We start from the raw sequence: 27,783 nt of genomic DNA, 5'->3' as shown, positions 1-27,783 counted from the left end.
CCAATTCTCTCTCTCTTTTTTTGTTTTGTCCGAAACCCACGTCCCATCAGCCTTTGCCGTCATGGCCGCCCAATGCGAAGGTTGCCGGGAGTTATAGTTCATTCATCGGAAGCTCAAAAGGGCGTGAGGGCGGGAATTGCCTATTCGGGGTCCCGCGTTGAATGAAATCCTGCCCCCTTTTTCTAGTAGATGGTACAGTCCTCGCTCAGAGGCGGACGGCTCCTTTCCCGAAAAAGGGGGGTAAAATCAGAGAAAATGGAGCCGTTGCCTTTCGTAAGAAACGGCCCAATTCTGCACCTGCCGGCATGGTGCAGCACCGGCTGACCCGCTTTTCTATGGAGGGCGGTGGAGCTGTCAGGAGAAGGACGCAGGAGCGAAGGAGGCGGCGGCGACAGCGACCGGGCCAGGGGGCGGATTCGGCCGGCATAAATTGCCGAGCCCGGTCACGGTCGACTTCCCCGCCGGTCCGCAAGAAACTGAACTCGGACGAAGGCGAGGAAGAGCTGGAGGAGCCGAAGCCGGAGGTACATACAGAGCAGATTTGAGCTGCTCCGTTATAATAACAGAAGAACAGAGTTGGAAAGGGACCTTAGAGGTCCTCTAGTCTAGTCCCTTGAATCCCCTGCTCAAGCGGGAAACCCTACCCAATTTCAGACACATTGTTTGTCCAATCTCATTATTTATTATTGCTGTTGCGTTATTTTTTTATTTTTTTATTTTATTACTAGCTGATAACCAGCGATTGCCCGGGTATTTATTTATAGGGGGAAAATGTCTGGACCAAACATAATTTCTAATGTTGGATTTTACTCCTTGTGGAGTACTGTGAAGCCGTTACCATGGCAACTCCACTGTGCTGCACAGTAGAAGTCATTTTAAGGCACAACAAACTGTATCTTAACAGAACACACACACCAAGGGGTGTTAGGGGTGTCTTACCCCCACAGTATTTTTCTCCAGAGAGTAAGTCATCTGTGTACCAAGTTTGGTTGAAATTGCTGTAGGTATTCTAGAGTTATGCTGGAACATACACACACAGCCGTTTTTATATCCATTATTATTGTGGTATTATTATTATTATTATCATCATCATCATCATCATCTGTTGTACATTCAGCCAGAAGTTTAGCCTGTTTTTGGAATGATGGGCATTCTGAATAATTTTGCTGTATGCTTAGAGTACAAGGAATTTAGCTTTACCGAGGATAGGGCAACTTTAGGGTGGGGGGAATTTAATGGGTGCATTTATTATGTTTCTTCAATCCCCTCCCCAATTATTCAAAAGATCAGAATTTTGCTCCTGTCCAATTCGGAACTTTATTGAAGTAGGTCGTTCTTTCCAATATCCTTTTCCCCCATCTCCCCTTAAGCTTCCATCACTGAGCATCAATGGCCTTCAAGTGTGGCAAATCTGACTGGCACACCGGCTCCTCGCTATCTCAAGTTTGCACGGTTTGCTTAGTTGCATAATAATATTAATGATAATAATAATAATAATGGGTAACCGGAGCACCGCTTGAACATCGTAGGCATTGACAAATTCACCGTCAGTCAATTACAGCTGGCTGTTTTACTCAGACCAGCTTGCATCTCTTAACATCACCTGCCTATCCCAGATCCTTGGGAACGACTCCATAAGTGGATAAAAAAGACAAATCTATTTCATCCTTGTAGTTGTACGTTTTGTTAAAAGAATGAACATTTTACCATCCAAGATAGAAACGCTTCGTCTTAAGAAGTCTCATTCACCTTTTTTTTTCTTCCTTTCAGTATTTTGACAGCGATGATATGTTTGCGGACTATGACAGCTTTCTTGGCAACGACTCTTTCTTAACTGAAATGGATGATTTAGAGCAAAAGCACGGGCACTTTAGTAAAAATAGTCTGGATTGTGAGACTTTAGATGGCAACATTGCTGTGGGGCCTGCAGGGGGAGCTACTCAGACGACAAATGCCAGGAACCTGGCAAAGGTATTTTCGGAGACAAACACTGCCATTAGCTCCAGAGACTTACGAGAATATGATTCTTTGAAAAAGGTGAAGGAACAAGGTAGTGGCTCAGAGCCTCAGGATAATGATTTAGAAAGCCTCCCGTCCTCCCAGCTTTTGTTTCGTCAGCATTCAGATGGATGTTCTCAGGCAGCAACGGTCATAAAAGAAATACCCCATCAGCTGGACTTCTCAGATCTGCCATACCACAATGACACGGAGACTAATAAAGAAGACTGTAAGTCAGTGAGAACTACTTCGTTTGAAGGTAGGCGGAAAAGTCTCAAAGACCATCTCAAAAATGCCATGGCTGGGAACGCCAGATCCTCCTCTGCTTCGTTGGCTTCTAAAAGCAGACAGCGGAAAGAAGCGATTGTAACTAAAGAAATGGCCGTTGCAGAGACAACCGAAAGCTTGGCTTTCGTAGACATTGGTCCTTTCTACGGTTTGCCCACCAAAGTCAAGGAGCTACTGCTACAGTTCAGAGGAATTGAGAAGCTTTATGGTAATATGACCAATCTCTGTTTGCTGTGACCTTTGCTAGTAGTATAAATCCCAGCTCGATGCTTGTTCTGTTTCTGAAATCAAATTATTTTACACGTAGTCCTTGACTCACAACCGCAACTGCGATGACATTTACACAGGTCTGTCAATGCAATGTCAGTCATATTTAAAGGTAGTACTGACATTAATTTCAGAATCATCTCTTTTTAACCCATCATCCCTTGCGGGGGTGGAGTCTGGGCAACTGAATGGAGCTAGCAGAGTGTTTTAATGGCCGGATGCCCTTTCCTGTTGCCAGTGCGGAGTTTTGTTCAGCAGATATACTGTCATTGTGCCCAGAGAGAGAGAAATATCTGCCTCTACCTAGGATCGAACTGATTGCCCTCCTGATTGTGAAGCGAGAGCTCTATCTCTTAAGGCGCCGCACCACTCCCACATTAACTTCATAATACTGACATTAATTGCATATTATCTGCTACGGTAATCTTCTATCTATCTTCTTCTTGCATTTATAGGCCGCCCTTTTCCCTGAGGGGACTCAGGGCGGCTTACAATAATAGGGGAGGGGAGTGCGGGACAAAACGCAAAAAGAAAATGTGAATAGAAATAATTAGCAATAAAAAAACCCAACATTCATTCAACATTCGGGAGGGGCGAGAGTAAAGTCTTATCCCCAGGCCTGACGGGATAGCCAGATCTTGAGGGCTGTGCGGAAGGCCTGGACGGTGGTGAGGGTGCGGATCTCCACGGGGAGATTGTTCCATAGCGTCGGAGCTGCAACTGAGAAGGCTCTCCTCCGCGTAGTCGCCAGTCGGCACTGACTGGCGGATGGAATTCGGAGGAGGCCTACTCTATGCGATCTGATGGGACGGAGGGAGGTAATCGGCAGAAGGCAGTCTCTCAAATAGCCAGATCCACTACCAGATAGCCAGGCGGTCTCTCAAATAGCCAGATCCACTACTAATGCTTCAGTAGCAAGTTCTTTTTAAATGTTTCCCAGGCACTTATAAAATAATACCATTTATAAGGGAGTTTTTGTTAAAGGTCCTGTAGTTTGCAGAGTTTTCTTAGAATCCCCAAGCAGATTAATTTTCATCACTGTGAATGCTCGCCCAGGAAAGGAAGACTCTTTGAAATAAATGCCTTTTAATTTTACAGATTGGCAGCATGATTGCTTAACGTTTGAGTCCGTGCAGAAGCGAAAGAACTTAATATATTCCTTGCCAACCAGTGGTGGAAAAACACTGGTCGCTGAGATTTTAATTCTTCGAGAATTACTCTGCAATCAAATGGATGTTTTAATGATCCTGCCTTACGTGGCTTTAGTCCAGGAGAAGGTGCGAAAACCAGCTTGATATTCACCCACCTCATGACATTTGCTTAACTCCCGTCCACAGGAGGGCTCCAGTTCTGGTAGGATAAAATGCTGGGTTTGCACAGCTGGGATTTCAATGCTGTGGTACGGGTAAGTCCTCGACTTACAGCTATTCATTTACCGACCATTAGAAAGTTACAGCGGTACTGTACAAATGGACTTATGGGCATTTTTCACACTTCGGACTGTTGCAGCATCTTCAGATGCTTGGCAACTGGCTCATATTTGTGACTGTTGCAGTGTCCTGGGGTGGTGGTCACGTGATCCCCTTTTGCGACCGCCTGACAAGCAAAGTCAATGGGGAAGCCAGATCAATTGACAACCGTGTTACTAACTTAACAACTGCAGTGATTTCACTTAGCAGCTATGGCAAGAAAGGTCGTAAAATGTGACAAAATTAACTTAACATATTTCTCACTTAGCAATGGAAATTTGGGGCTCAGTTGTGGTCGATGTCGAGAACTACCCGGTTTCCCTGAAAATAAGACCTCCCTGAATAATAAGCACAATTGGGCTTTTGAGCGCATGCGCTAAAATAAGCCCACCCTGAAAATACTGCAACACAGCAGCAGCCATGAGGTGACCACGCTCGCCGCCTCCTGCACCTCAAAAATAATAAGACCTCCCCGAAAATAAGGCCAAGTGCTTATTTCGGGGGTCAAAGGAAAATAAGGCCCTGTCTTATATTGGGGAAAACACGGTACCTGTATTTGAGGTCAGGAGGCTGATGACCGAGGAAATGCCTACATTTTAATTGCTGTTGTGAAATTGTACCATTGTAAAATTAGCCTCAGTGGCGCAGTGGTTAGAGTGCAGTACTGCAGGCTACTTCTGCTGACTGCCAGCTGACTGCAGTACTGCTGACTGCAGTTCAAATCTCACCAGGCTCAAGATTGATTCAGCCTTTCATCTTTCTGAGGTAGATAAAATGAGGTCCCAAATTGTTGGGGACAATAGGCTGACTCTGTAAACCTCTTAGAGAGGGCTGGAAAGCACTGTGAAGCGATATATAAGTCTAAGTGTCAACTCGCAAAGCACTTCCATGTCTGTTATTGAGTTGTCATAGGCGGAGGTACATTCCACACATTCCTTTGGCCAGGATCAGATCTCAGATTACCACAGCAGGCTGGTGAGGCATGGAATTTTACAGCTTGCTGCAGCACCTAATTAGATAATGTGATTTATGACACAGACTGAGGGGGAGAGGGGAAATGGGCAAAGTTCAGCCATAACGTATGTGAGGTCAGATCTGACTCCGCTTGGGTAACTGCTGCAATGTTGCTCCTAATAAATGACTGGATTTCTTTTGAAACTTGGCTCGAGGCTCATGAATTAATTAGGGCATCCTTCGGAAACCTGATGATAAGTGCTATAGCCATTTTTTTTTCTTCACATTCTAGGTTGGGAGTTTGTGTGGTTTTGGAATGGAACTAGGTTTTTTGGTGGAAGAATATGCAGGAAGTAAAGGAAGGATTCCTCCAATCAAGAGAAGGCAAAAGAAATCCATGTACATTGCTACTATTGAAAAGGGACACAGCCTGGTGAATGCCTTGATAGAAGCAGGAAGAATCGACACCCTGGGTCTAGTAGTAGTCGACGAGGTTTGTTACTAAACAATGATTTTAAAAAAACTGTGTTTCCAACTTGTTTGTGCTCAGTAAATTATTTTGCAGCTTTGTGATTTTTTTTTTTAATCTCTTTTTCTCATTTAAAGTTGCATATGCTTGGAGAAGGTGGCCGTGGCGGGATACTAGAAATGACCCTTTCTAAGATTTTGTATACGAGCAGTAAGTTAACTCTGTATAATATCTGGAAAGTCATCTTCTGAACTTCCTCTATTGTATACTCGTAGGTTAGTTATGACCATTTCAAAAACCTACAAAAGGCACATAACACTGTATTTACCGGAAAAGAAGACTCTTCCCCAAATATCTGGGTTTCCCCCAAAATAAGACCCGCTCTTATTTTCTTTTGGACTCCGAAATAAGTACTAGGGCTTATTTTCAAGGATGTCTTATTTTCCCCCCATATACGGGAGGCCCACTTCATCTGCTTCCTTGCAGCGGGACAGGCGGCCGCGCGGTGTGCCAGTGCTGCTGCCATGAGGTAAAGGGTGGAGCTGCCCCACATTCCTTGTACTGATTTACCTCCGAGCAGCCAAGACATACACGCCCCAACATCAGCCTCATCCCGCAGCGGCACTGTCCAGGAGAACACCATTTGCTTGCCAGCACATTTCTGCTTGCTTACGGCTGCAACAGGGTAGGAGGCCGAGTGACACGCCATTGCCGCAATTACAAGGCAGTTGTCAAAGCGTGGATGGCCTGGCTGTGGGGGCCCTGAGGTAGTCCGGTATGGGGCGCATGGGGCAGCTCCACTCACCTCACCTCATGTCGGCACCGCGAGCAACCCTATGGAATTCGCAGGCGGCTGCACAGCCACTTAAGTAGGGTTTATTTGGGGGGTAGGGCTAATATTAGGTGCATACATAAAACATGCTAGAGCTTATTTTCAGGATAGGTCTTGTTTTGGGGGAAACGGGTAACATGAAAGGATTATCTTTAAATTTCCTGAAATTATTGTAAGGGAGAGTCGCAGTTTCAAAATCCTACAAAAGAGCTACACACTGGAAAAAAAGATTCTCCCGAAATATCTCAAAGGGTTTATCTTAAGTTTGTTGAAATTCTGGTGCAAAATGTAGTCATAAGGTGAGGATTATCCGCAAAGCGTCATAAAAAGCATTAGCCAAATTCTGGCTTGCAAACTGCATAGCTTAGCATATTTTTCAAGAACAAGGAAATACAATTCTTAAGAAAACTAAGCATTTTGAAATTTATGCCTCTTGCAATTGTTTGACACTTTCTAGGGATGCAAAGAGAAGTTGCATCAAATGCATGGATCCTCCTATGATGTCACATTCAGAAGTTAATTCGCATTGATTTCAGTAAAACTTAGTTATCCTTGGCGACTATTTGAATATTTCATTATGTGCTTTTAGGAATGAGGAATTTTTATCCTCCTAGACCAGTGATGGCTAACCTTTTTGCCATTGCGTGCCAAAAGTGGGGGGAGCGAGGGGGGTTGTGCGCAAGCGTGCCCACACCCATAATTCTATGTGCCGTCTCCCCACGCATGCGTGCGCCCCGCTTTTGCCACACGGTTGCATGGTGGACCCATTTTTCGCCCTCCCCATGCTCCAGAGGCTTTCTAAGAACCTGGGGAGGGTGAAAACAGCCTCCCCCCACCAACACGCAAACCGGCCCAACATGAAAATCAGAAGAACTGACTTCTGGGTTGCCCATTGGGCCGTTTTTCACTCTCGGGAGGCTTCCTTGAAGGCTCCGGAGGGCAAAAAACAGCTGAAAATCATGACCAAAATCAGCTAGCCAGCGTCTGCTCTGGAACTGACAGGGCAATGCCTTGTGTGCCATCAGAAATGGCTCCGTGTGCCACCTGTGGCACGTGTGCCAGAAGTTCGCCATCCCGGTCCCAGAGGCTTTCAGAAATATATTTCATGCTGATTGTATTGCAGCATTCAGTATAGTTGGAAAAAAATACACTGAGCTCGAGATGAAAAGATAATTGTAATATTTTTATGTGAGAAGTTCTAGGCATTCTTTTACAAATTTTTATTTGCAATTTATATTCTTGCATATTTAAATTCTCAAGCATGCATGTTTACCATTTAAGCCTGGTCTGTTTCATTTTTGCATAGAAACAACTCAGATCATTGGAATGAGTGCAACATTAAGAAATGTTGAAGACTTACAGCAGTTCCTGAAAGCAGAATTCTACACAAGTAATTTCAGACCTGTATGTTATTGAATTAAAAAATGTATTAGACTTTGTAAGAAATAATTGTTATATAATAACAGAGGTAAATGAATAGTTCACAATAGTTCAAAAAGATTCATTATGAATTGTATATAGAGAATATAAAATTCTATAGAGAATTTGGTGTATTCACCTTACAAAATATAGAGAAATGGACTTGAAAATGAAGGTTTGATCTGCTGTTAAATCACCTTGTTTACATTTATTTGATGAAAGACCTGGGAATATTTTTACTTTCTTGTCACAACTGTGTGCACAAGAAGAAACATAAAGCTTTTTTTATCTTAAAACAGTCAGATAAATGCTCATCTTAATTAAATTTGTATTGTACTAGGAAGTATCTGCTATATTTAAAAAAGCCAACAAGAACTATGGATGTGCTTACTTGGGAGAAAAATCTAGGAACTATAGATAGTCCTCGATTTACGACAATGATTTCCCCCGGAATTAAAGTTGTAAATCATTGCAGTCATTCAATGGGTCGCCATATAACTCAACCTGATTTTACATTTTTTGCAATGGTTATTAAACAAATGCTACAGTTAAGTGGGGACGGGGTGGCTCAGTGGCTAAGACGCTGAGCTTGTCGATCAAAAGATTGACGGTTCGAATCCCTGGCGCCACGTAACGGAGTGAGCTCCCTTTACTCGTCCCAGCTTCTGCCAACCTAGCAGTTCGAAAGCATGTAAAAATGCAAGTAGAAAAAATAGGAACAACCTTTGGTGGGAAGGTAACAGCGTTCCGTGCGCCTTCGGCGTTGAGTCATGCTGGCCACATGACCACAGAGACGTCTTTGGACAGCGCTGTCTCTTTGGCTTTGAAACGGAAATGAGCACCGCCCTCTAGAGTGGGAACGACCAGCACATATGTTCGAGGGGAAACTTTACAGTTGTTAAACAAGTGCCACAGTCGTTAAGTGAATTTTAAAAAATGGGTGTTCTTTGGCAGAAAACCAGAAATAAGGGCCCGAAACAGGCAAAAAAACAGGTGTGGTCACACATCGTGCCCAAATGCGGAGTGAGGTTCAGCCATTGTAACTTTGAAATCAAGTTGTAAGTACCTTTTGGGATGTCCATTGTAACTTCAAATAGTCACTAAGCAACCGGTCATAGGTTGAGGACAATCTGTACAGTAGTTCAGTTGTTGAACTGAAATCAAGGAGATTTAAATTCAAGTCCTCAAAGTCATTGGTGATTTGGACCAGTAACCAAACACTAAACACCTCATAGGCATAAAAATAAACAGAACATCATATAGGTCTCTTAGGTTTGAATAGGAAAGGTGAGATTTGAATATGTTGCTACAATTGCAATATAAAACTTCTTTTTTCAAACAGTCTTTTCCAATTACATTCATGATCTAATCCAATTATTCCATGTATCTCTCTATAATATAGGTTGAATTGAAAGAATATGTTAAAATACAGGACAGCATCTACGAAACTGATAGCAAAGCGGAAAATGGCCTTACATTTTCACGTCTCCTTGATTTCAAGGTAATGCAGCTAAATGGGCAGCTTCACTTTCAACCACAGCTTTTTCAAAACCATTTTTCATGTTGTTTGTTACTGTGCTTCCCCGAAAATAAGACAAGGTCTTATTTTCTTTTGAACAACCCACCCCACCCCCCTGGATATAAGCACTCATTTTACAAATTTCTCACTTGGCAGCATCAATTTTGGGCAAGTTGAGGACTACCTGTGCTTATTTTAAAATTATTTGTTTGTTTTTTGTATATAATTTAATTGTGATGCTTTGCCGAACTTGATTCTACTGCCTTAAGTGGGAGATGTAAAACACTCCCACTGTTGTAAGATGTAAGAATCAAATCAAATCTTCTATTCCTTTTTAGAAATTATTTAGTAGATTAAGCGCATCGAAAACAAGTATTAAAAACTCAGTTATCATAAACAGAGGGATAGAATTAAGATCACGCGAAGTGTTAATACCAATTTAGAATGCCTTGGTAAGGCCAGACTTGGAATACTGCATTCAGTTTTGGTCGCCACGATGTAGAAAAGATGTGGAGACTCTAGAAAGAGTGCAGAGAAGAGCAACAAAGATGATTAGGGGACTGGAGGCTAAAACATATAAAGAACGGTTGCAGGAACTGGGCATGTCTAGTTTAATGAAAAGAAGGACTAGGGGAGACATGATAGCAGTGTTCCAATATCTCAGGGGTTGCCACAAAGAAGAGGGAGTCAAACTATTCTCCAAGGCACCTCAGGATAGAACAAGAAGCAATGGGTAGAAACTAATCAAGGAGAGAAGCAACTTAGAACTGAGGAGAAATTTCCTGACAGTTAGAACAGTTAATAAGTGGAACAGCTTGCCTCCAGAAGTTGTGAATGCCCCAACACTGGAAGTCTTTAAGAAGGTGTTGGATAGCCATTTGTCTGAAACGGTATAAGGTTTCCTGCCAGAGCAGGGGGTTTGACTAGACGATCTCCAAGGTCCCTTCCAACTCTGCTATTGTATTTAAGTAGGGATAGTTTGATAATTTGCTTTGTATCCAATTAGAGATATTAGAAGCTTAGAATGAATACTTTGACGAAATTGAGATTACAACAATGTGCTTCCATTTAGAAATAACTCTGCTTAATATTTTAGTATTCTAGGGAACTGCAGAAAGTAGATCCTGATCATCTCATTGCACTGGTCACAGAGGTTATTCCCAAGTACTCCTGCCTTGTCTTCTGTCCCACTAAAAAGAACTGTGAAAACGTAGCAGGCATGATATGCAAACACATAAACGGGTATGTCTCCTATGTGCACTTCAATTGCGAAATGAACATTTTCATGGATCTCCTGGTGTCAACTGTTAATTTGATGCAGATCTATTGCATTTGCATCCATCCTAAGCCAAAGCAAAGCATACCAGGGTATGTCCGTTAGCCTGCCAAGAATAGCGGTAACGATGCATAACGGGGGTCCCCCAAATTTGGCAACTTTTAACACTTGCGGAATTCGACTTGCAGAATTTGCGAGCCAACGTGACCGGCTGAGGAATTTAGGGAGTTGAAGTTCACAAGATTTAAAGCTGCCATGTTTGGAGAACCTTGGTATATAGGATTGGGAAATATTATACCCAACAATCGAGCACTTCTGCCAATATAATTTGTATTAATCTGGACCAAGAGATACTGCAAGCCCCCCCCTCCCCCCTCCCCCGGTTCAGTTCTTGAACCGACCAGAAGTCTGGCTCCCCCACCATAGTGTCTCCTAGTGCGGCTTCCTTTTACCGATGGGCGACAGGGAGCCGCAGCAGAGGGATGAAAGAGCCACATACGGCTTCAGAACTGCGGGTTGCCAACCCCTGGCCTAAGGAATGGTCAGAGAAGAGACAACTTAGCAGCTAGACAGCAGGTAAAGCAAGAGGCTCATAAGAGACCCTGTTCAGCTTCTCTAGCTGTAAAAGAGACAGCAGGAGTCTTGTATTTTCAAACCTGCAAAATTCTGTTAGTGTAGCTGTCACTCTTGGAATGTCGGCCCGCCAGCCAACTCTTGGGGTGGTGGGAGTAGCGCGCCGTCGCCCCACTGGGAGGGATTAAAAAGAAGGAGTATACCCCTTTTGTCTAATGCTACCTTTTCTTTCCTAGAGACCTTAAAAAGCTCAAGGAGAAAGAAAAATACAATCTTCTAAAAGAGTTAAGAAACATCTGCAATGGGAAACTTTGCCCCGTTTTGAAGCGTACAATCCCATTTGGAATTGCTTACCACCACAGTGGTCTCACCAGCGATGAACGGAAATGTGTAGAAGCGGCTTATTCCTCAGGCATCCTCTGTCTGATAACCTGCACATCCACGCTTGCTGCGGGAGTGAACCTGCCCGCTCGAAGGTTGTAATACTGGCTTTTCTTTCTAAGGTCCATCACGTGAAATGTGGTAGAAACTCATCACATTTCTTTCACTGAATCCACAAAACATGTGGCATGTCCCAAGAGCAGAGCAATGATCCTTAAGTATCCAAGTTGGCAGCTATGGAAATTCTAATAATTCTGTGTTTCTTTTTTTTTAAAAAGAAAAAAGAAAAACCCCATCCATACCCATTAAAAACTATTATAGTTTAACCATCCATATCCATTAAAATTTGGTTTAGAACCACATCTTTCCCTAAATGTTATTTTTCTCTTTCCAGAGAATTATTTAGAAACAGACTGTCAGGGTTCCAAGTATCATGCAGAATTAAACCAGAATCCAAGGCAAAATGATCCTTAAAGTTCCAATTTAATAAGTCAGATATCTTAGCACATCTATGGAATCCCAATTCTGGAAGTTACCTAGGATTCCCACCCAGTTGAAAGTTCATGATCTTGTCCCCACATCCACAAATCCATCACATGGTCCAATCTTCTTCCACGCTGGCATCTCCACCCAGCTGGTTCCAGTCAGGTGCAGAGGTGTGGAGACAAAAGATGACCTTGGGCTTCTAGAAAAGAATGACAACAACACATTCCACAATTCTACTCCTTTCTATTCCCCCCTTCCAACTACTACACTAATGAAACAGCATAATGAAATAAGAGAGTGTGTGGCAGGCCAAAGATCCTAAAAGGGATATAACTGCAGGCCTGACACAGACATTCAGTGATGTGAATCCCACCCAAAGTCTGAACAAATATGATCTAGAACAGGGATGTCAAACACCGGCCCACCGCCACTTCAGGCACACATACCATAGGTTCGCCCTCACGGGCTTAGGATATCTCACATTATTCCATTGTTAGCAATAATTCTATTATGACCATTATTCCTTTATGCACTTTAAACACTCCAAAGATTCTGCTTTTTCCCAAGGTTTTTTTGTTTTAGTGTTTACGATTTCAAATATTGTGTGATTCATCTGTTGTTGAAGAACATTCAGTAAAAACTTCTTTTTGCCTTAAAAGTATTTTCAAGCACTTTTGCTTCAGGAGGAAAGAAAAACAATGGATATAAGTGAGAAGTAATTAAAGTACCTGTTCATGGATTCCACAGGGTTATTTTAAGAGCACCGTATGTTGCTACCGACTTCTTAAAGAAGAACCAGTATAAACAGATGATTGGCTGGGCTGGTCGTGCTGGCATCGACAAGGCTGGTGAAAGTATTCTGATCGTGCAGGAAAAAGACAAAAAACTGGTAACTTAAGTGACAAGAATGCCCACTTTGATATTTCTAAATCATCGGCATTAATTGATTAAGTAGTAGTGCGGGGAGCTCAAATCTATAAAGCCTTGGTCTGAAATTATTTATTTCTTCTTTTACTAAGTGCATTTAAAGATAGCTTCACTTTAGGAGGACAAATAAGTTCCTCATAATTTTGTCACTGCCATGTAATATCATAATCTAAGTTTACAAATCTTTGCTTCTTTGCTTTGCCAGAAAGTATGCCCCCTTTTCATCAATTTAGGGCAGGATTGTGGCATTTAAGGACAATTGTATTTATTGATTAATTAAAACAGTGAAGGTGTCCCACATCACAAAAAAACAGGTCTTTTTACTATTCCCCCATATCTTCTTGAACAGGCTGGTATTACAATGCAGACATTGTAAGCCAAGTGATAATGTATAGTTATATATCTTGAGAAAAGATACTGCAAAAACATAGGGCTACTTTATAGGGTGGCTCAGGGGCTAAGACGATCAGAAGGTCAGCAGTTCAGCGGCTCAAATCCCTAGCACCATGTAACGGAGTGAGCTCTCATTACTTACCCCAGCTCCTGCCAACCTAGCAGTTCGAAAGCATGTAAAAATAAAAATAGAAAAATAGGAACCGCCTTTGGGAAAGTAACAGCGTTCTGTGTGCCTTCGGCGTTTAGTCATGCTGTCCACATGACCACGGAGACGTCTTTGGACAGCGCTGACTCTTCGGCTTTGAAATGGAGATGAGCGCCGCCCCCTAGAATCGGGAACCACTAGCACATATGTGTGAGGGGAACCTTTGCCTTTTTGCTTTACCTTTGAGAAGATAATATTCCTAATGATAAAATGACTTGGATAGGTGAGACAATACAGAGCAAGAAATGATATTAATTGCAAGAAATGATATAATTAAAATAATGCTTGGGATATAACAGAGCAAGCATTTCATCATGTTACAAATACATGTCAGAATCATAACTTCTTTTCTACACTTATTATGTTTCATTAATATATGCTATAAATTTGTTTTAAGGTTCAAAATTTAATAACCAGTCCTCTAGAAAGCTGCTACAGTACTCTTCTGCTTGAATCCAACAAGGGCATCCGAAGCTTACTCTTATCAGTGGTTGGTTTAAAGGTTGGTATTTCTAAAATGTTAATTTTCAGCTACAAATACTTTAATCAAAGAGAGCAGTTTGTCAGTAAGAACTTAAAAGTAATAGCATCAGCACATTTAAGTACCACTTTACAGCCCTCTCTAAGAAGTTTACAGAATCAGCCTATTGTCCCCAACAATCTGGCTCCTCATTTAACCAACCTCGGAGAGATGGAAGACTGAGTCAGCCTTGAGCCCTATCAGGATCGAACTCCAGGCTGTGGGCAGAGTTCGCCTTGTAATACTGCATTCCAGAGGTGGGTTCCTACCAGTTCGCACCTATTCGGTAGAACCGGTTCGTCAAATCTACCGAACCGGTTAGAAGAGGTTCCACCAGTGGACCCGGAAAGCAGGCCACACCTACAGAAGAGGTTCCAAAAATTTTTGAAACCCACCACACACACACACTCACTCACACGGAGAGAGAAAGAGAAAGGAAGAAAGAAATAAAAAAGAAAGAAAAAGTGAGAGAGAGACAAAAGGAAGGAAAGAGAGAGAGAGAGAGAGAAAACACATGGCTGGCGAGTTATTCCCACCAGGTCACATGGCCGGCAAGCCACTCCCACAAAGGAGGCCACACCCACAGAGTAGGTTCGAAAAGTTTTTGAAACCCACCACTGCTGCATTCTAAACACTGTGCCATCAAGGCTCCTTCTACTCTCTTAAGTAAAACAACTAATGATAAAATTATCTTCTGTCATGGCTGTAAATTGTTTTTCTCTCAAACTAAGCCTTTGGTTAGTTTAATATTTGACTCTTGGTATTCTGTTACAGATAGCAAACAATCCTGAGGAAATTTACCAGTTCATGTGCGCCACCTTACTCAGTATACAGCCACAGCTCCTGTCTAACAAGAGCCTGCGGGATGTAACAATGGAAGCGTTACAATGGCTGAAACAAAATGGGCTGCTAAAAGAGAAAGAAAATTCTGACCACGAAAAGAACTGTCAGAATAATCTCGGTATCACCCAGTTGGGCCGGGCTACCTTCAAAGGTAAAAGCTGTTTGCGTTACTGGCTAAAACAAAGTTAAGCAGAATCGGCTTTATTAATAAGCAGAATGAAGTGGTCACTTTTGGAAGTGTTCACAGGAAGGTCATGGGGTGGGGTGGGGGAATAATGAAAGTGACGGGGCAATGTAAGGTTCACCCTTTTGTGCATGCATACGAAAGGGTGGAGCTTACAGCACAACCCTGCTTTTGTTGTTTTAGGGTCAGATCCTGTGGATCAGCGGTGAATTTTTTTTTATTACCAGTTCTGTGGGCGTGGCTTGGTGGGCGTGGTGTGGCTTGGTGGGCGTGGTAGGGGAAGGATACTGCAAAATCTCCATTCCCACCCCACTCCAGGGGAAGGATACTGCAAAATCTCCATTCCCTCCTCACTCCAGGGGAAGAATACTGCAAAATCTCCATTCTCACCCCACTCCAAGGGAAGGATACTGCAAAATATCCATTCCCTCCCCACTCCAGGGAAGGATACTGCAAAATCTCCATTCCCACCCCACTCTGGGGCCAGCCAGGCGTGGCATTTGCCGGTTCTCTGAAGTACTCAAAATTTCTGTTACGTGTTCTCCAGAATTTGTCAACCTGCTGGATTTCACCCCTGCTGTTGATGCCTCAGGATTCAGATTGCATGTAATCCTTAATTTTAATCCTATCTTAGGTTCAGTTGAATTGGCACACTGTGACACCCTCTATGCAGACTTGAAGAAAGGACTTGAGGGACTAATACTTGAAAGCTACCTTCATTTGATCTACCTGATAACACCCTATGATATGATTCCCCAGTGTAGCCCAAATTGGATGGTCTACTTTAAACAGGTAAGATGCTTCTGTCAGAGGTTTTTGTTTGTTTGTTTGCGGAAGCAGCACATCCAGCAAACACACAAGTAAATGAACTTCAGCAGGATTCAATTATATATAAGAAACTTCTTTATATACAATGCCATACAGCAGAATTCAGCATACAATATCAGGAACACAGAAGCAATATTCATAGAAGCAAGTCATTACAGAGTAGAGAGATACAGAGGCCTCATATATTCTACAGAGGCTGAAAAGTTACAGAGGCCAAACCAACTTTTATACACAGTTCAGCAAGTCTAAGCCACATCCAGACTTCAAACTGACTCTTATGGTCTCTTATAGCAAACAAATACTATGTTTTAGTATTCCAACAGTCCCCATTGGCTGACCTGTTACCATGTCTATTCCAGTCTGAACGTACTCTGACAGCTTCCAAAAAAAGCATCATTGGATATCTTCTCCCTAAGCCTAGAATAATAGAGACGGGTATTCCTAACAACACCAGGATAATTAAAACCCTGTCTTCTGTGGTACTAAATTTCATTGGGAAGAGATCCTTGCTTGTTTATATATATATATATATATATATGTGTGTGTGTGTGTGTGTGTGTGTGTGTGTGTGTGTGTGTGTGTGTGTGTGTGTGTGTGTGTGTATGTATGTATGTATGTAATATTTATGCTGATAAATAAATAAAGGGAGACTAGTATAGATCTATTTCAAGCTATTTAGCTCTCATCAGCTAGCCATACCCATCTTGGGAATCGAACCTGTGCTCTATTGCCTCTTAGGCAGATGTGTTAACCATAGAGCTACAGAGCTCGACTCCTTATCAGCCAGCCAGGGTGAGAGGTATATATTTAAAGTCACAACCCCTGGTATGCCCAAATATGGGAGGAAGGTCACACTTCCACTCTCTGTCTTCGGCTCATCACAAGAGACCATCCAGAGAGAAACCCAATATTTTTTTATATATAAAATATTTTTTTAAATATAACAAATGTAACAAAAAGGCAACAGTAAAAAAAAAATGTTGACATTGTTAGCCACTCATATCCTTCCCATAAGGATGCCCATATCTTTGCATTCATCCCTACTTGAAGCTGAATAAATACAACAGCTCCATTTTAATATTTGTCATGCACAAAAAATAGATTGTGTCCTATCATTGCTATTTGTTTAACATTAAATCTGAGCTGATTATAATGTGTTTGTTTGTTTTAGTTCAATCAACTAACTCCAATAGAACAACAAGTAACCAGCAATGTTGGCGTACCAGAGAGCTTTATTACCAAAAAGGCATCTGGACAAGCCATCAAGAATGTAAGATAAAGATTTGTTTATGTAGCGTTGTTATCTGAATGACCGCCAGAAAAATACACGTGTGATTATTTATCTCTGTGATTATAAGTTTCTCTTCTTTCTCTTGCCATATAAGCTCCTTGTTAAAATGGCAACAGCTAAATAAGAGGATTTTGAAAATATTGCAAGAGTTACTGAAATCCTGGAGAATCCCATGTTGAAATCTCCATCCTGGTGTATCACAAAACACATCGAGTGACACTCATTGGGGATTGCTCTGCGCATGTGCGGGTTTGGAATGGCGACCGGGCTTTTTCGCTCCACATTAACCTAGCGAAAAAGCACCGGGGAGCCTCCAAACGGACCGCAAAAACTATTGGAAACAGCTCCTGGGAGAGCCCAAGAGCTGCGGAACCTACAGGACCTGCTGAAATCCAGAGGCTCGCATCTTCGTTATACCGGCAGCCCGGGTTATCTAGCTGTGCGAGGACGGCGGCGACGGCGGCGCGCGGCGGTGAGAGCGGCGCGCGGGCGTTCGGAGCCTCCCCTACCACTTTACCATCTGTGGTTTTCTGGAAGCCCCTGGTGCTGCTAGTGAGCCCCCTGGCCAATTACCTGCTGGCCCCTGGTCCTATTAGTCGTCCCAGAGTCGTCCCAGAGCAGCGGAACAGCAGCTGCTGAAGTTGGAAGGGAAGCGTGGAGGAAAGCATGGAGGAAATGGCGGCGCCAAACAGCTGACTCACAGCGTTACATTTTTACATCCTCCTTTCCGGACTTTGCTGGAGCTGAGTGATTGTGCCTGTGTCTGTGAGTCTTGGTGGCTAGTGAGCTGAGAGGGGCTAAATTTCTAACTCAGTTTACTTTAAAGTAGGGGGCTGTCGGAGGCTATATTGATTAGCTGTGCTTGCTGCTGTCCTAGACGCCCCCCCCCCTCGGATCTATCTCTGCTCACTTTATTATCAGTTACCTGCCTTATTATCTATCATCTGCTGTTTTACTATTTACCATCATTGTAGCCCCTCCGGACCTTGCTCCCTGCTCACTTAATCATTAGGAGGAGTAAGACTGTGGCCAACTGGCAGGGAGCGATAGAGGATGGCGGCTGCAGGGACAAGGACTGAGCCCCGAAAATATCAGCATTTTTCCTTCCATTTGCAAGAGCGGTGCAAGTCAGTCTTGATCTCTGGTCTCCTACATTGGGGCCTTTATACATCGTTGGGAAAGAGACTTTGGAATATACAGCCCGCTAACCTCCACCAGTGGGGTAGGACTACATGGTTACCGTTCACGAACTTTGGAACTTTACATTTAATCTTGTTCATATATAGCCACCTTATACACTACGTACTTCTAACTTGGTGGCTAAGGACATTTTCCCAGGACATAAGAAGAAGGGAGAGGAGCAGACCATCGCTTCCTCCACTGTTTCCATATTATTATATATTATAGCTGCGCAATTTTAAATAGTATGCTGAGTGTATGGGAGTTGGCTGGATTTGAATGAATGGCCCACTTTTAGTAATTGTTACCCTTGTATTTTATATGTTTTAAATTTCTACGTGGGAATTGTTAGTGTGGATAAATGAGAATGTTTGACTCGGAGGACCTGCTGGGGAAGGCGGGGGGTACTGGGGTGGTTGGGGGGACCATGGACATGGGAGTGGGTCGGAGCATAGCGGTCGTGACAGGGAGAGGCAGATATGGCGGGGACCTTAGGGCTGGCCATTACCGGGGAAGGAGGGTTCGCTACATTACAGAGATCCCTCCTTCCGGCCCTAGGAGTCCCACTCCAAGACCAGATGGCGCGAGTAGTCAGGACCCTGGTCTCAGGCTGTTGTCGCTAAATGCCAGGTCTGTTGTTCATAAAGCTCCCCTCGTCCGGGACTTAATTACTGACGAGAGGGCAGACCTGGCATGTATTACTGAAACCTGGCTGGGCACAGAAGGAGGAGTCCCCCTTGTAGAGATGTGCCCAGAGGGATTTCAGGTGCTTCATCAGCCGAGAGCCCAGGGAAGGGGTGGCGGTGTGGCTATTGTAATCCGGGAGTCTCTGTTACCTCGTAGGGTCCCTGCTCCGGAGCTTGTCGGGTGTGAGTCTCTGCTGATAAAGTTGGACCTCAAGGGTCAAGTGGGTTTGCTGCTAACGTACCTGCCTCCCAACTGCGTTGCAGCATCCCTCCCCTCGCTCCTCGAGTCAGTAGCCGAGCTGGCGGTTGAGTTCCCCAGGCTTATAGTTCTGGGGGATTTCAACTTGCCATCGCTCGGTGAACGCTCTGACGGGGCGCAGGAGTTCATGGCTTCCATGACAGCCATGGGCTTGACCCAAGTAATTCGGGGCCCAACCCACGCAGCGGGTCACATGCTCGACCTCGTATTCCTCTCGGAGCAGTGGATGTGTGATCTTGGTCTGAAGGGTAATGAGATCATACCCCTGTCGTGGTCGGACCATTGCCTACTGAGGCTTGACTTCCGGAGGCCATACCCCCACCGTAGGGAGGAGGAACCGACCAGGTGGTTCCGCCCCAGGCGACTTATGGACCCTTTGAGGTTCCAGACGGAGCTTGGGGTTATTCCTGATACTCTCGCCCACAGTTCGGCGGAGACTCTGGCTGCCGCCTGGTACTCGGCGGCGTCGGAGTCTCTCGACCGGATTGCGCCGCTACGGCCCCTCCGGGTCAGTGGATCCCGGAGAGTTCCCTGGTTCACCGAGGAACTCCGGGAGAAGAAACGCCGGAGGAGATGCCTAGAGCACCAGTGGAGGTCCGATAGGTCCGAGGCGAACCGAGCACTTTTAACTACCTGCACCAAGGACTATGTCCGAGCATTAAGAACCGCAAAAAGATCTTATATTTCTGCCTTGGTTGCGTCCGCCGAGTCGCGCCCAGCCGCCCTGTTTAGGATAACCCGCTCCCTCCTTAATAGGAGGGATGCGGGAGACCCCTTGCAGGGTAGGGCTGAGGATTATGCTCAATTCTTGGCGGACAAAGTAGCTCGGTTTCGATCGGACTTGGACTCCACCGCAGTAGGTCCAGCTGAGTCACAGGAGGATTACTTGTTACATCAGCTCTGGGTTGAGTTCCAGGAAGTTGCCTCTGGGGATGTGGACAAGGCCATTCGAGCTGTAAGTGCCTCCACTTGTATTTTGGACCCGTGTCCCTCCTGGCTGGTGGCTAACAGCAGGGAGGTGACACATGGCTGGATCCAGGCGGTTGTCACCGCCTCCCTTCGGGAGGGGCACTTCCCCGCCGTACTTAAAACGGCGGTGGTGAGACCCCTCCTGAAGAAACCATCGTTAGATCCAGCCATCTTAAACAACTTTCGTCCTGTCTCCAACCTTCCCTTTATCGGGAAGGTTGTTGAGAAGGTGGTGGCCTTTCAGCTTCAACGGGCCTTGGAGGAAGCTAGCTATCTTGACCCCTTCCAGTCCGGCTTCAGACCTGGTTACAGCACAGAAACCGCTTTGGTCGCATTGACCGATGATCTCTGGAGGGCCAGAGATGGAGGCTATGCGTCCATCCTGGTTCTCCTTGACCTCTCAGCGGCTTTCGATACCATCGACCATGGTATCCTTCTGCGACGACTGCGGGAGGTGGGAGTGGGAGGCACTGTTCTGCGGTGGTTCTCCTCCTACCTCTCGGACAGGTCGCAGTCGGTGTTGGTCGGGGGGCAGAGATCGTCCCTGAGGCCCCTAACATGTGGGGTACCTCAGGGTTCGGTCCTATCCCCCCTACTATTTAACATATACATGAAACCGCTGGGCGAGATCATTCGGAGGCACGGGATAAAATACCATCAATATGCGGACGATACGCAATTGTATCTGTCCGCCCCGTGCCAACTCAATGAAGCGGTGGACGTGATGAACCAGGGTTTGGAGGCCGTTAGGAACTGGATGAGTGCTAACAAACTGGTACTCAACCCGGATAAGACCGAGTGGCTGTTGTGTTTCCCCCCCAATAATTTGGCTAATATACCAACGCTTAGGCTGGGGGGTCAAATTTTATACCCCTCAGATAGGGTCCGCAACTTAGGAGTCCTCCTGGACCCACAGCTGACTTTCGATCACCAGCTGTCAGCTGTGACCAGGGGGGCATTTGCCCAGGTTCGCCTGGTCCGCCAGTTGCGGCCCTACCTAGACCGGGGGGCTCTCACAACAGTCACTCGAGCCCTTGTGATCTCTAGACTGGAATACTGCAATGGGCTCTACATGGGGTTGCCCCTGAAGTGCATCCGGCGACTGCAGCTAGTCCAAAATGCAGCCGCGCGAGTGATAGTGGGCGCACCGCGGTTCGCCCACGTTACACCTGTCCTCCGCGAGCTGCATTGGCTGCCTGTTGGTCTCCGGGTGCGCTTCAGGATACTGATGACCATCTTTAAAGCACTCCATGGTAGCGGGTCTGGGTACTTGAGAGACCGCCTTCTGCCGATTACCTCCCTAAATCGACCAATTAGATCGCACAGACTGGGCCTCCTCCGAATTCCATCTGCCAGTCAATGTCGACTGGCGACCACACGGAGGAGAGCCTTTTCTGTTGCCGCCCCGACCCTGTGGAACGAGCTCCCCATGGAGATCCGTACCCTCACCACTATCCAGACCTTCCGCGCAGCCCTCAAGATCTGGCTCTCCCAGCAGGCCTGGGGATAGGTTTCCAATTACCCGCCCGAGTGTTTGATCGCTGAATGAAAGTTGTGTTTTATTATTTTTTCTTTGTGCACATATTGTTTTGTTTTTGACCTTGCACCCCCCTCCCCTGTGGTTGTAAGCCGCCCTGAGTCCCCTCAGGGAAAAGGGCGGCATATAAATCCCAATAAAACCTTAAACCTTAAACCTTAAACATTGCCGTTATTGCTCTAGCTACAGTTGGTAGAATCTGTGGGAGAGGAAAAAAAAACCAGATATATTTCCTTCATTTCTTTGCCACGATGGAGCAGTGATTGGAACGCAGTACTGCAGCTAATTCTGCTGACTGCAGGCTTCCAACAGTTTAGCAGTTTGATCCTGACCAGCTGAAGATTGACTCATCCTTTCATCCTTCAGAGGTTGATAAAATGAGGATCCAGATTGTTGCAGTGCAATAGGCCGATTCTGTAAGCAGCTTAGGTTATAAAGCACCGTAGCGGTATATAAGTGCTAACGCTATTGCTATTGAAATAAAGGTGAACTTCAACTGTAATCTTCTGTATGCATAATCTAATGATCAAAATTTGGAGGCATGATCTAAGAATAGTACAAATATAAAAGAATTAAACTAATTAATTGGATATTGTGTATATTGAATGAATTGGCAGGAAAATCTTTTTAATTGTAATCTCAGAATCAGCAGAAAAAGTCTACAGTTATATTTCCATTATTTATATTGCAAATTCTATTTTGGAAATGAGTGTACCTATGTCCATTAGATACATGCTTCATTGTTTCTACATTGTGAAATGTACTGAAATTATTTAAGGAACTTAAATAAGGAACTTTATTTAAGGAACTTTAAGGAGAATTAGAAGCTTGCAAAATATTTTCTTTAATGTGGTTTTTAGTTTCTTTATAAACTTGGTATCTTCTTAGGAACTGGATAGTAATACTGTTAATAGACTTTACCTGTCCCTCATCCTTCATGCCTTATTAAGAGAAACCAACATATGGGACGTGTCAGAAAAATTTAATATACCGCGAGGATTTGTTCAATCTCTTCTCAATTCAGCGGCTTCATTCTCCTCCTCAGTTTTGCATTTTTGTGAGGTAATGTACAACTGCTAAATAATTCACTACAAGGCAAAAACATTCATTATTTTTCTTTGGAAAAAAGTTATTATTTCTTTGGTAATTATCTAATACAAATTTCCCTTCTTAATGTTAAAACCAATTATCAGTGTATTACTTTGCTCCCCTGCTTTTCAATTATTTTCAAATTGAAAATAACAGACTCATAGAGATGTAATTTTGTGTATCTCATTTTGAAACCAATCTCTCTGATAATTTACTTATATGATTGATTGATTGATTGATTGGAATTTATATGGTCACCCACTCCCTCTAAGTGACTCTGGGTGGCTTGCAAAACTAAAATTGCCCCTTCGCAAATACAGTAATGTATTGACATTCTCCAACAGCTATTTTTTCTTTCATTATTGCAATGTGAAAGATGTTGTGTTATTACATTGTAACATTCAAATATGTAGGGCCCGGTTTAATCCTTTTATCCGTTGGAAACATTTAGATTCAACTAATGGATCCCAGTAAGAGAAGAAATTAAGTATAGTTTGATTGATAACTTTCTAAATAAAACAGAAATGTTGCTAATGTGTTTTCTTACAGGAGCTGGATGAGTTTTGGGTTTATAAAGCTCTCCTGCCAGAACTTACCAAGAGACTAAGCTATTGTGTTAAAGCAGAACTTATTCCTCTTATGGAGGTGGCGGGAGTTTTGGAGGTTAGTAAAGGTTATATCATGGGTATCAAACTCGGGCATCCCATTAATGTCACGTGACATATTGCGATGTTTTTTGCCTTCGCGGACCTGTGGTGGGTGTGGTCTGTGTTCAGTTCAGTTCACTTTATTTGTATGCCGCCCTTTTCCCTGGGGGGACTCAGGGCGGCTCACAGTTCAAAAGGGGTGGGGGAAGGACAAACAATTTACAACATAAAAACATTACATCATTTAAGAACTCAACAGTCATACAATTCGAGTAGGGGTTAGAATCTTTAACCCCAGGCCAGCCGGGATAGCCAGATTTTAAGTGCGGGGCGGAAGGTCTGGAGGGTGATGAGGGTCCGGATCTCCACGGGGAGTTCGTTCCAGAGGGTCGGAGCAGCCACCAAGAAGGCTCTCCTCCGAGTAGTTGCCAGTCTACACTGGCTGGCTGATGGAATTCGGAGGAGGCCTAATCTATGCGATCTTATCGGTCTAGTGGAGGTGATTGGCAGTAGGCGGTCTCTCAAGTACCCAGATCCAATACCATGAAGGGCTTTGTAGGTGACAAGTAGCACCTTGAAGCGCACCCGGAGATCAACAGGCAGCCACATCTGGTCCAAGGACCACCAGTTTGACTCCCCTGGTTTATATGAATTATTTTTACAAATAACTTAACCATGAGAGTTTTCAGAAATCCAAGCAGAATGTAAGGATAACTTCTACATTTTTTTCTGGTTGGTCACTGCGAGGTAGTCCTCTACTTTCAACAGTTCATCTAGTGACTGAACAGCACTGAAAAAAGTGACTTATGCTCATTTTCCCCCTTATGACCATAGCAGCCTTCCCATGGTCACATGATCATAATTCAGATGCTTGGCAACTGGCTCATATTTATGACGGTTGCTGTATCCCAGGATCATTACGGTTCCACCACAAAACTGCGGACGACAAAATCACGGTCGACGAAAGCGCGCATTTGACGTCATCACAGCGCGACGAAAACATCGCGCTGTGATCGAAAAATGTAAAAATAAAGCGAAAACCTTACCCTAACCCCCCCAAACCTAAACCTAACCCTTAACCTAAGCCTAAATCTAACCCTAAACCTAACCCTTAACCTAACGCTAAACCTAACGCTAACCTTTAACGTAACGGTAAACGTAACCCTAACGCTCTAAACCTAACCCTTAACCTAACCCTAACCCTTACCTTTATGTGAATCGGCTTGCTTTAATTTTATTTTTATTTCAATTTTTAATTTTTTTCGTCGCGCTGTGATGACGTCATATGCGCGCTTTCGTCAATCGCGCTTTTGTGGACCGCGGTTTTGACGGGTCATGGATCATTACAACCTCCTGACAAGGAAAGTCAATGGGGAAGCCAGATTTATTTAACAAATGTGTCATTAACAACTTGCAGTGATTCACTTAACAACTGTGGCAAGGAAGGTTGTAAAATGAAGCAAAGCTCACTTAGCAACTGTCTCACGTAGCAACAGAAATTTTGGGCTCAACTGTGGACCTAAGGACCACCTGTACTTCCTGAACTTTTCTAGTTGCAGAAAGAAATGGCACATTGACAAGTATCTTCAGTGTAAATATCACACCTGAATTCAGAAGTAGCTTGATTGGGTGCTTTTCTTTCAACTTTTGCCCCCTTCGCTTTGGACATCAATTTCTGCTTTGCAGATCTGGGTGAAGATGGATACTAGCAGCTATTTATTTTTCAGCATGGAGAGATTGTGGGTCTGTTGTGGTTGGGGAATTCTGGGAATTGAAGTCCATAGGTCTTAAAGCTGCCAAGCTTGGACACTCCTGATGAGTAATGTCTTGCTCCATTGTTTAGCTTCTCCTTTAATTAGCTTCTCCACTGCTTCACAGGCTCGAGCCAAGCAACTCTACAACCTAGGCTATAAAACCTTAGCTCACTTGGCCAATGCAGATCCAGAACTTCTAGTCAAGAGCGTTGAACATATGTCCAGAACTCAGGCCAGGAAAATAGTTTCATCTGCAAAGGTAAGTAAAGCAATAACGAGACACTCTGGACCAGTGGTGGGTTGCTGCCGGTTTGGCCTGGTTCAGCTGAACAGTTAGTGGAATTCAGGCATGGGTCACTGAACCGGCAGTGACCCAGGCCTGCCACGCCCCTGTATCAGTTCCCTCGCTGCTGCCATTTTGGATTTTACTGACTGTGCATGCGCAGTTCACTGTAAATTGTTCTGCGCATGCGCGAAGAACCATTTACATTGAATAGCGCATGCGCACATCTGGCACGCAGGTTGCGGGCTGGCAGTAATGCCAGTAGCAATCCACCCCTGCTCTGGACCAACTTCTGTTTTAAGCGGGAAGAGGTCTTAGATAGTCTTCGGTAGAAATCAGGGTGAAAATAACCTCCATCTTTGGCAAGTAGCCATCTTGTCCCGGTTTAAATCAAGAGGTCTTCAAAGTCTTAAAGTTGCCAAGTTTGGGGAGCCCCTGGTTTAAGTAGTTATGGATTGAGGCAGTGGGGTGAAGTTCAATCAGAGGTGGGTTCCTACCAGTTCGCACCTATTCGGTAGAACCGGTTCGTCAAATCTACCGAACCGGTTAGAAGAGGTTCCACCAGTGGGCCCGGAAAGCAGGCCACACCTACAGAAGAGCTTCCGAAATTTTTTGAAACCCACCACTGAGTTCAGTGCTGTTTTTGAGAGAGTGATATTGATCTTTGTGATAAACTGTGTGTGTTGCTTTAGAAAAAGATAATCCTTTGTTACAAGGATGGGTAGTTGGGATCAGATCTATTGTGAGGATCTGCACTAATTGTGGGCGAGGCATAAATATGTGGCAGATTTTGCCTTTGTTGCAAGTAAAGCTAATGATTTGGTGTGTGTGTGTGTTTTAACCTAAATGCTTTGATTGATCTGGGAGAAAATAAAATTGGAGGCCCCATACGCATTAAGGTTCAGTCTAACCTCTGCTCCAATGAGCCTTCTAAGTAATGGATGCTGTCCCGAAGGGGCTTTTTTTCAAGAGGCAACTGGACTGTCTTGTTTTTTTCTTTGAAGATGTTTCGCTTCTCCTCCAAGAAGCTTCTTCAGCTCTGACTGAATGGTGGGGAAGGGAAGGATTTACACCAGGGGTAGTCAACCTTTTTATACCTACCGCTCACTTTTGTATCTCTGTTAGTAGTAAAATTTTCTAACCGCCCACAGTAATGGATTTGGATTTGGATTTAACTTTATTTGTATGCCGCCCTTTTCCCTGAGGGGACTCAGGGCGGCTCACAATTCAGGGGGAGGGAAGGACAAAACAAGTTATACACATGAAGACAATACATCGTTAAAAAGCACAACAGTCATACTATTCGGGTGGGGTTGAAGTCTTTAGCCCCAGGCCTGTCGGGACAGCCAGGTTTTAAGGGCTATGCGGAAGGTCTGAAGGGTGGTGAGGGTACGAATCTCCACGGGGAGCTCGTTCCAGAGGGTCGGAGCAGCCACCGAGAAGGCTCTCCTCCGGGTAGTTGCCAGTCGACATTGACCGGCTGATGGAATTCGGAGGAGGCCTAATCTATGGGATCTTATTGGCCTAGTGGAGGTAATTGGCAGTAGGCGGTCTCTCAAGTACCCAGGTCCAATACCATGAAGGGCTTTGTAGGTGACAACTAGCACCTTGAAGCGCACCCGGAGATCTATAAATCCGGTGATTTATAAAGTAGGGAAGTAACTTTACTTTATAAAATTTATAAAGCAGAGTTACAGCAAACCCCTACCGCCCACCATGAAAGCTGGAACGCCCACTAGTGGGCGGTAGGGACCAGGTTGACTACCACTGATTTACACAAAGAATGCAAATGGCCAAGCTGTCTGCCAGGGGTATAAATCCTTCCATTCCCCACCATCCAGTCAGAGCTGAAGAAGCTTCTTGGATGAGAAGCGAAACGTCTTCAAAAAACAGAAAGTCCAGTTGCCTCTTGAAAAAAAAGCACCATTGGGACAACCATGAGTTGGATGACTGAGAATCTCCACAGACAAAGTCACCTTGGGAGCTACAGGATGTCAGAGACACAATACATACACTACAGTAAAAAATTCGCTTGACTTTTTTGCCTTTCAATGCAGATGCTCCTGGCTGAGAAAACTGAGGCTTTACAAGAAGAAGTTGAAGAATTATTGCGAATTCCCACGGATGTTCCATGAGGCTTTTTATTTTTCTGTAAATCCAAGAATCAGTAGATTATCTCCCGCCTTGATCACTGCGTGTACTTAAACTGTATATATAAATGTAATAAAGTTTATACCTCAGAAAATATTTTTTTT

General features: G+C 44.2%; 1 protein-coding gene across 2 annotated transcripts; it reads left to right on the top strand.

Moving 5' to 3' along the window:
- The first annotated feature begins 50 nt into the window (after positions 1–50).
- On the top strand, positions 51–27,783 carry HELQ (helicase, POLQ like). Of its 2 annotated transcripts, XM_087724045.1 has the most exons (18): positions 51–524; positions 1,771–2,494; positions 3,652–3,830; positions 5,269–5,469; positions 5,583–5,655; positions 7,584–7,681; positions 9,099–9,197; positions 10,312–10,457; positions 11,301–11,540; positions 12,679–12,820; positions 13,857–13,961; positions 14,754–14,973; positions 15,641–15,798; positions 17,006–17,104; positions 22,644–22,817; positions 23,394–23,507; positions 25,370–25,504; positions 27,586–27,783. In XM_087724045.1, exons 1-18 carry the CDS (start codon positions 162–164, stop codon positions 27,661–27,663), a joined length of 3,348 nt encoding a protein of 1,115 aa, XP_087580171.1. In that variant the 5' UTR covers positions 51–161; the 3' UTR covers positions 27,664–27,783. The 2 variants fall into 2 exon arrangements, with proteins under 2 accessions (XP_087580171.1, XP_087580172.1); XM_087724046.1 differs by lacking the exons at positions 51–524; positions 1,771–2,494; positions 3,652–3,830 and adding an exon at positions 3,838–3,958 and having other exon boundaries at positions 27,586–27,780.

The sequence above is a fragment of the Thamnophis sirtalis genome, unplaced genomic scaffold (genome assembly GCF_051295495.1).
Source record: "Thamnophis sirtalis isolate CommonGarterSnake01/CBP01778 unplaced genomic scaffold, rThaSir2_p1.2 scaffold_10, whole genome shotgun sequence".
In the NCBI taxonomy this organism is placed as follows: Eukaryota; Metazoa; Chordata; class Lepidosauria; order Squamata; family Natricidae; genus Thamnophis; species Thamnophis sirtalis.
The sequence above is the reverse complement of the archived record's forward strand: the minus strand, read 5'-3'. Positions and strand labels throughout refer to the sequence as shown.

Excerpts from the sequence above, each read along its gene's own strand:
- HELQ (XM_087724045.1), top strand. The coding sequence starts at position 162 with ATGAAATCCTGCCCCCTTTTTCTAGTAGATGGTACAGTCCTCGCTCAG. Across the intron at positions 3,831-5,268 it reads TGGCTTTAGTCCAGGAGAAG|GTTGGGAGTTTGTGTGGTTT; the intron begins GTGCGAAAACCA and ends TTCACATTCTAG. Across the intron at positions 12,821-13,856 it reads AGGAAAAAGACAAAAAACTG|GTTCAAAATTTAATAACCAG; the intron begins GTAACTTAAGTG and ends ATTTGTTTTAAG.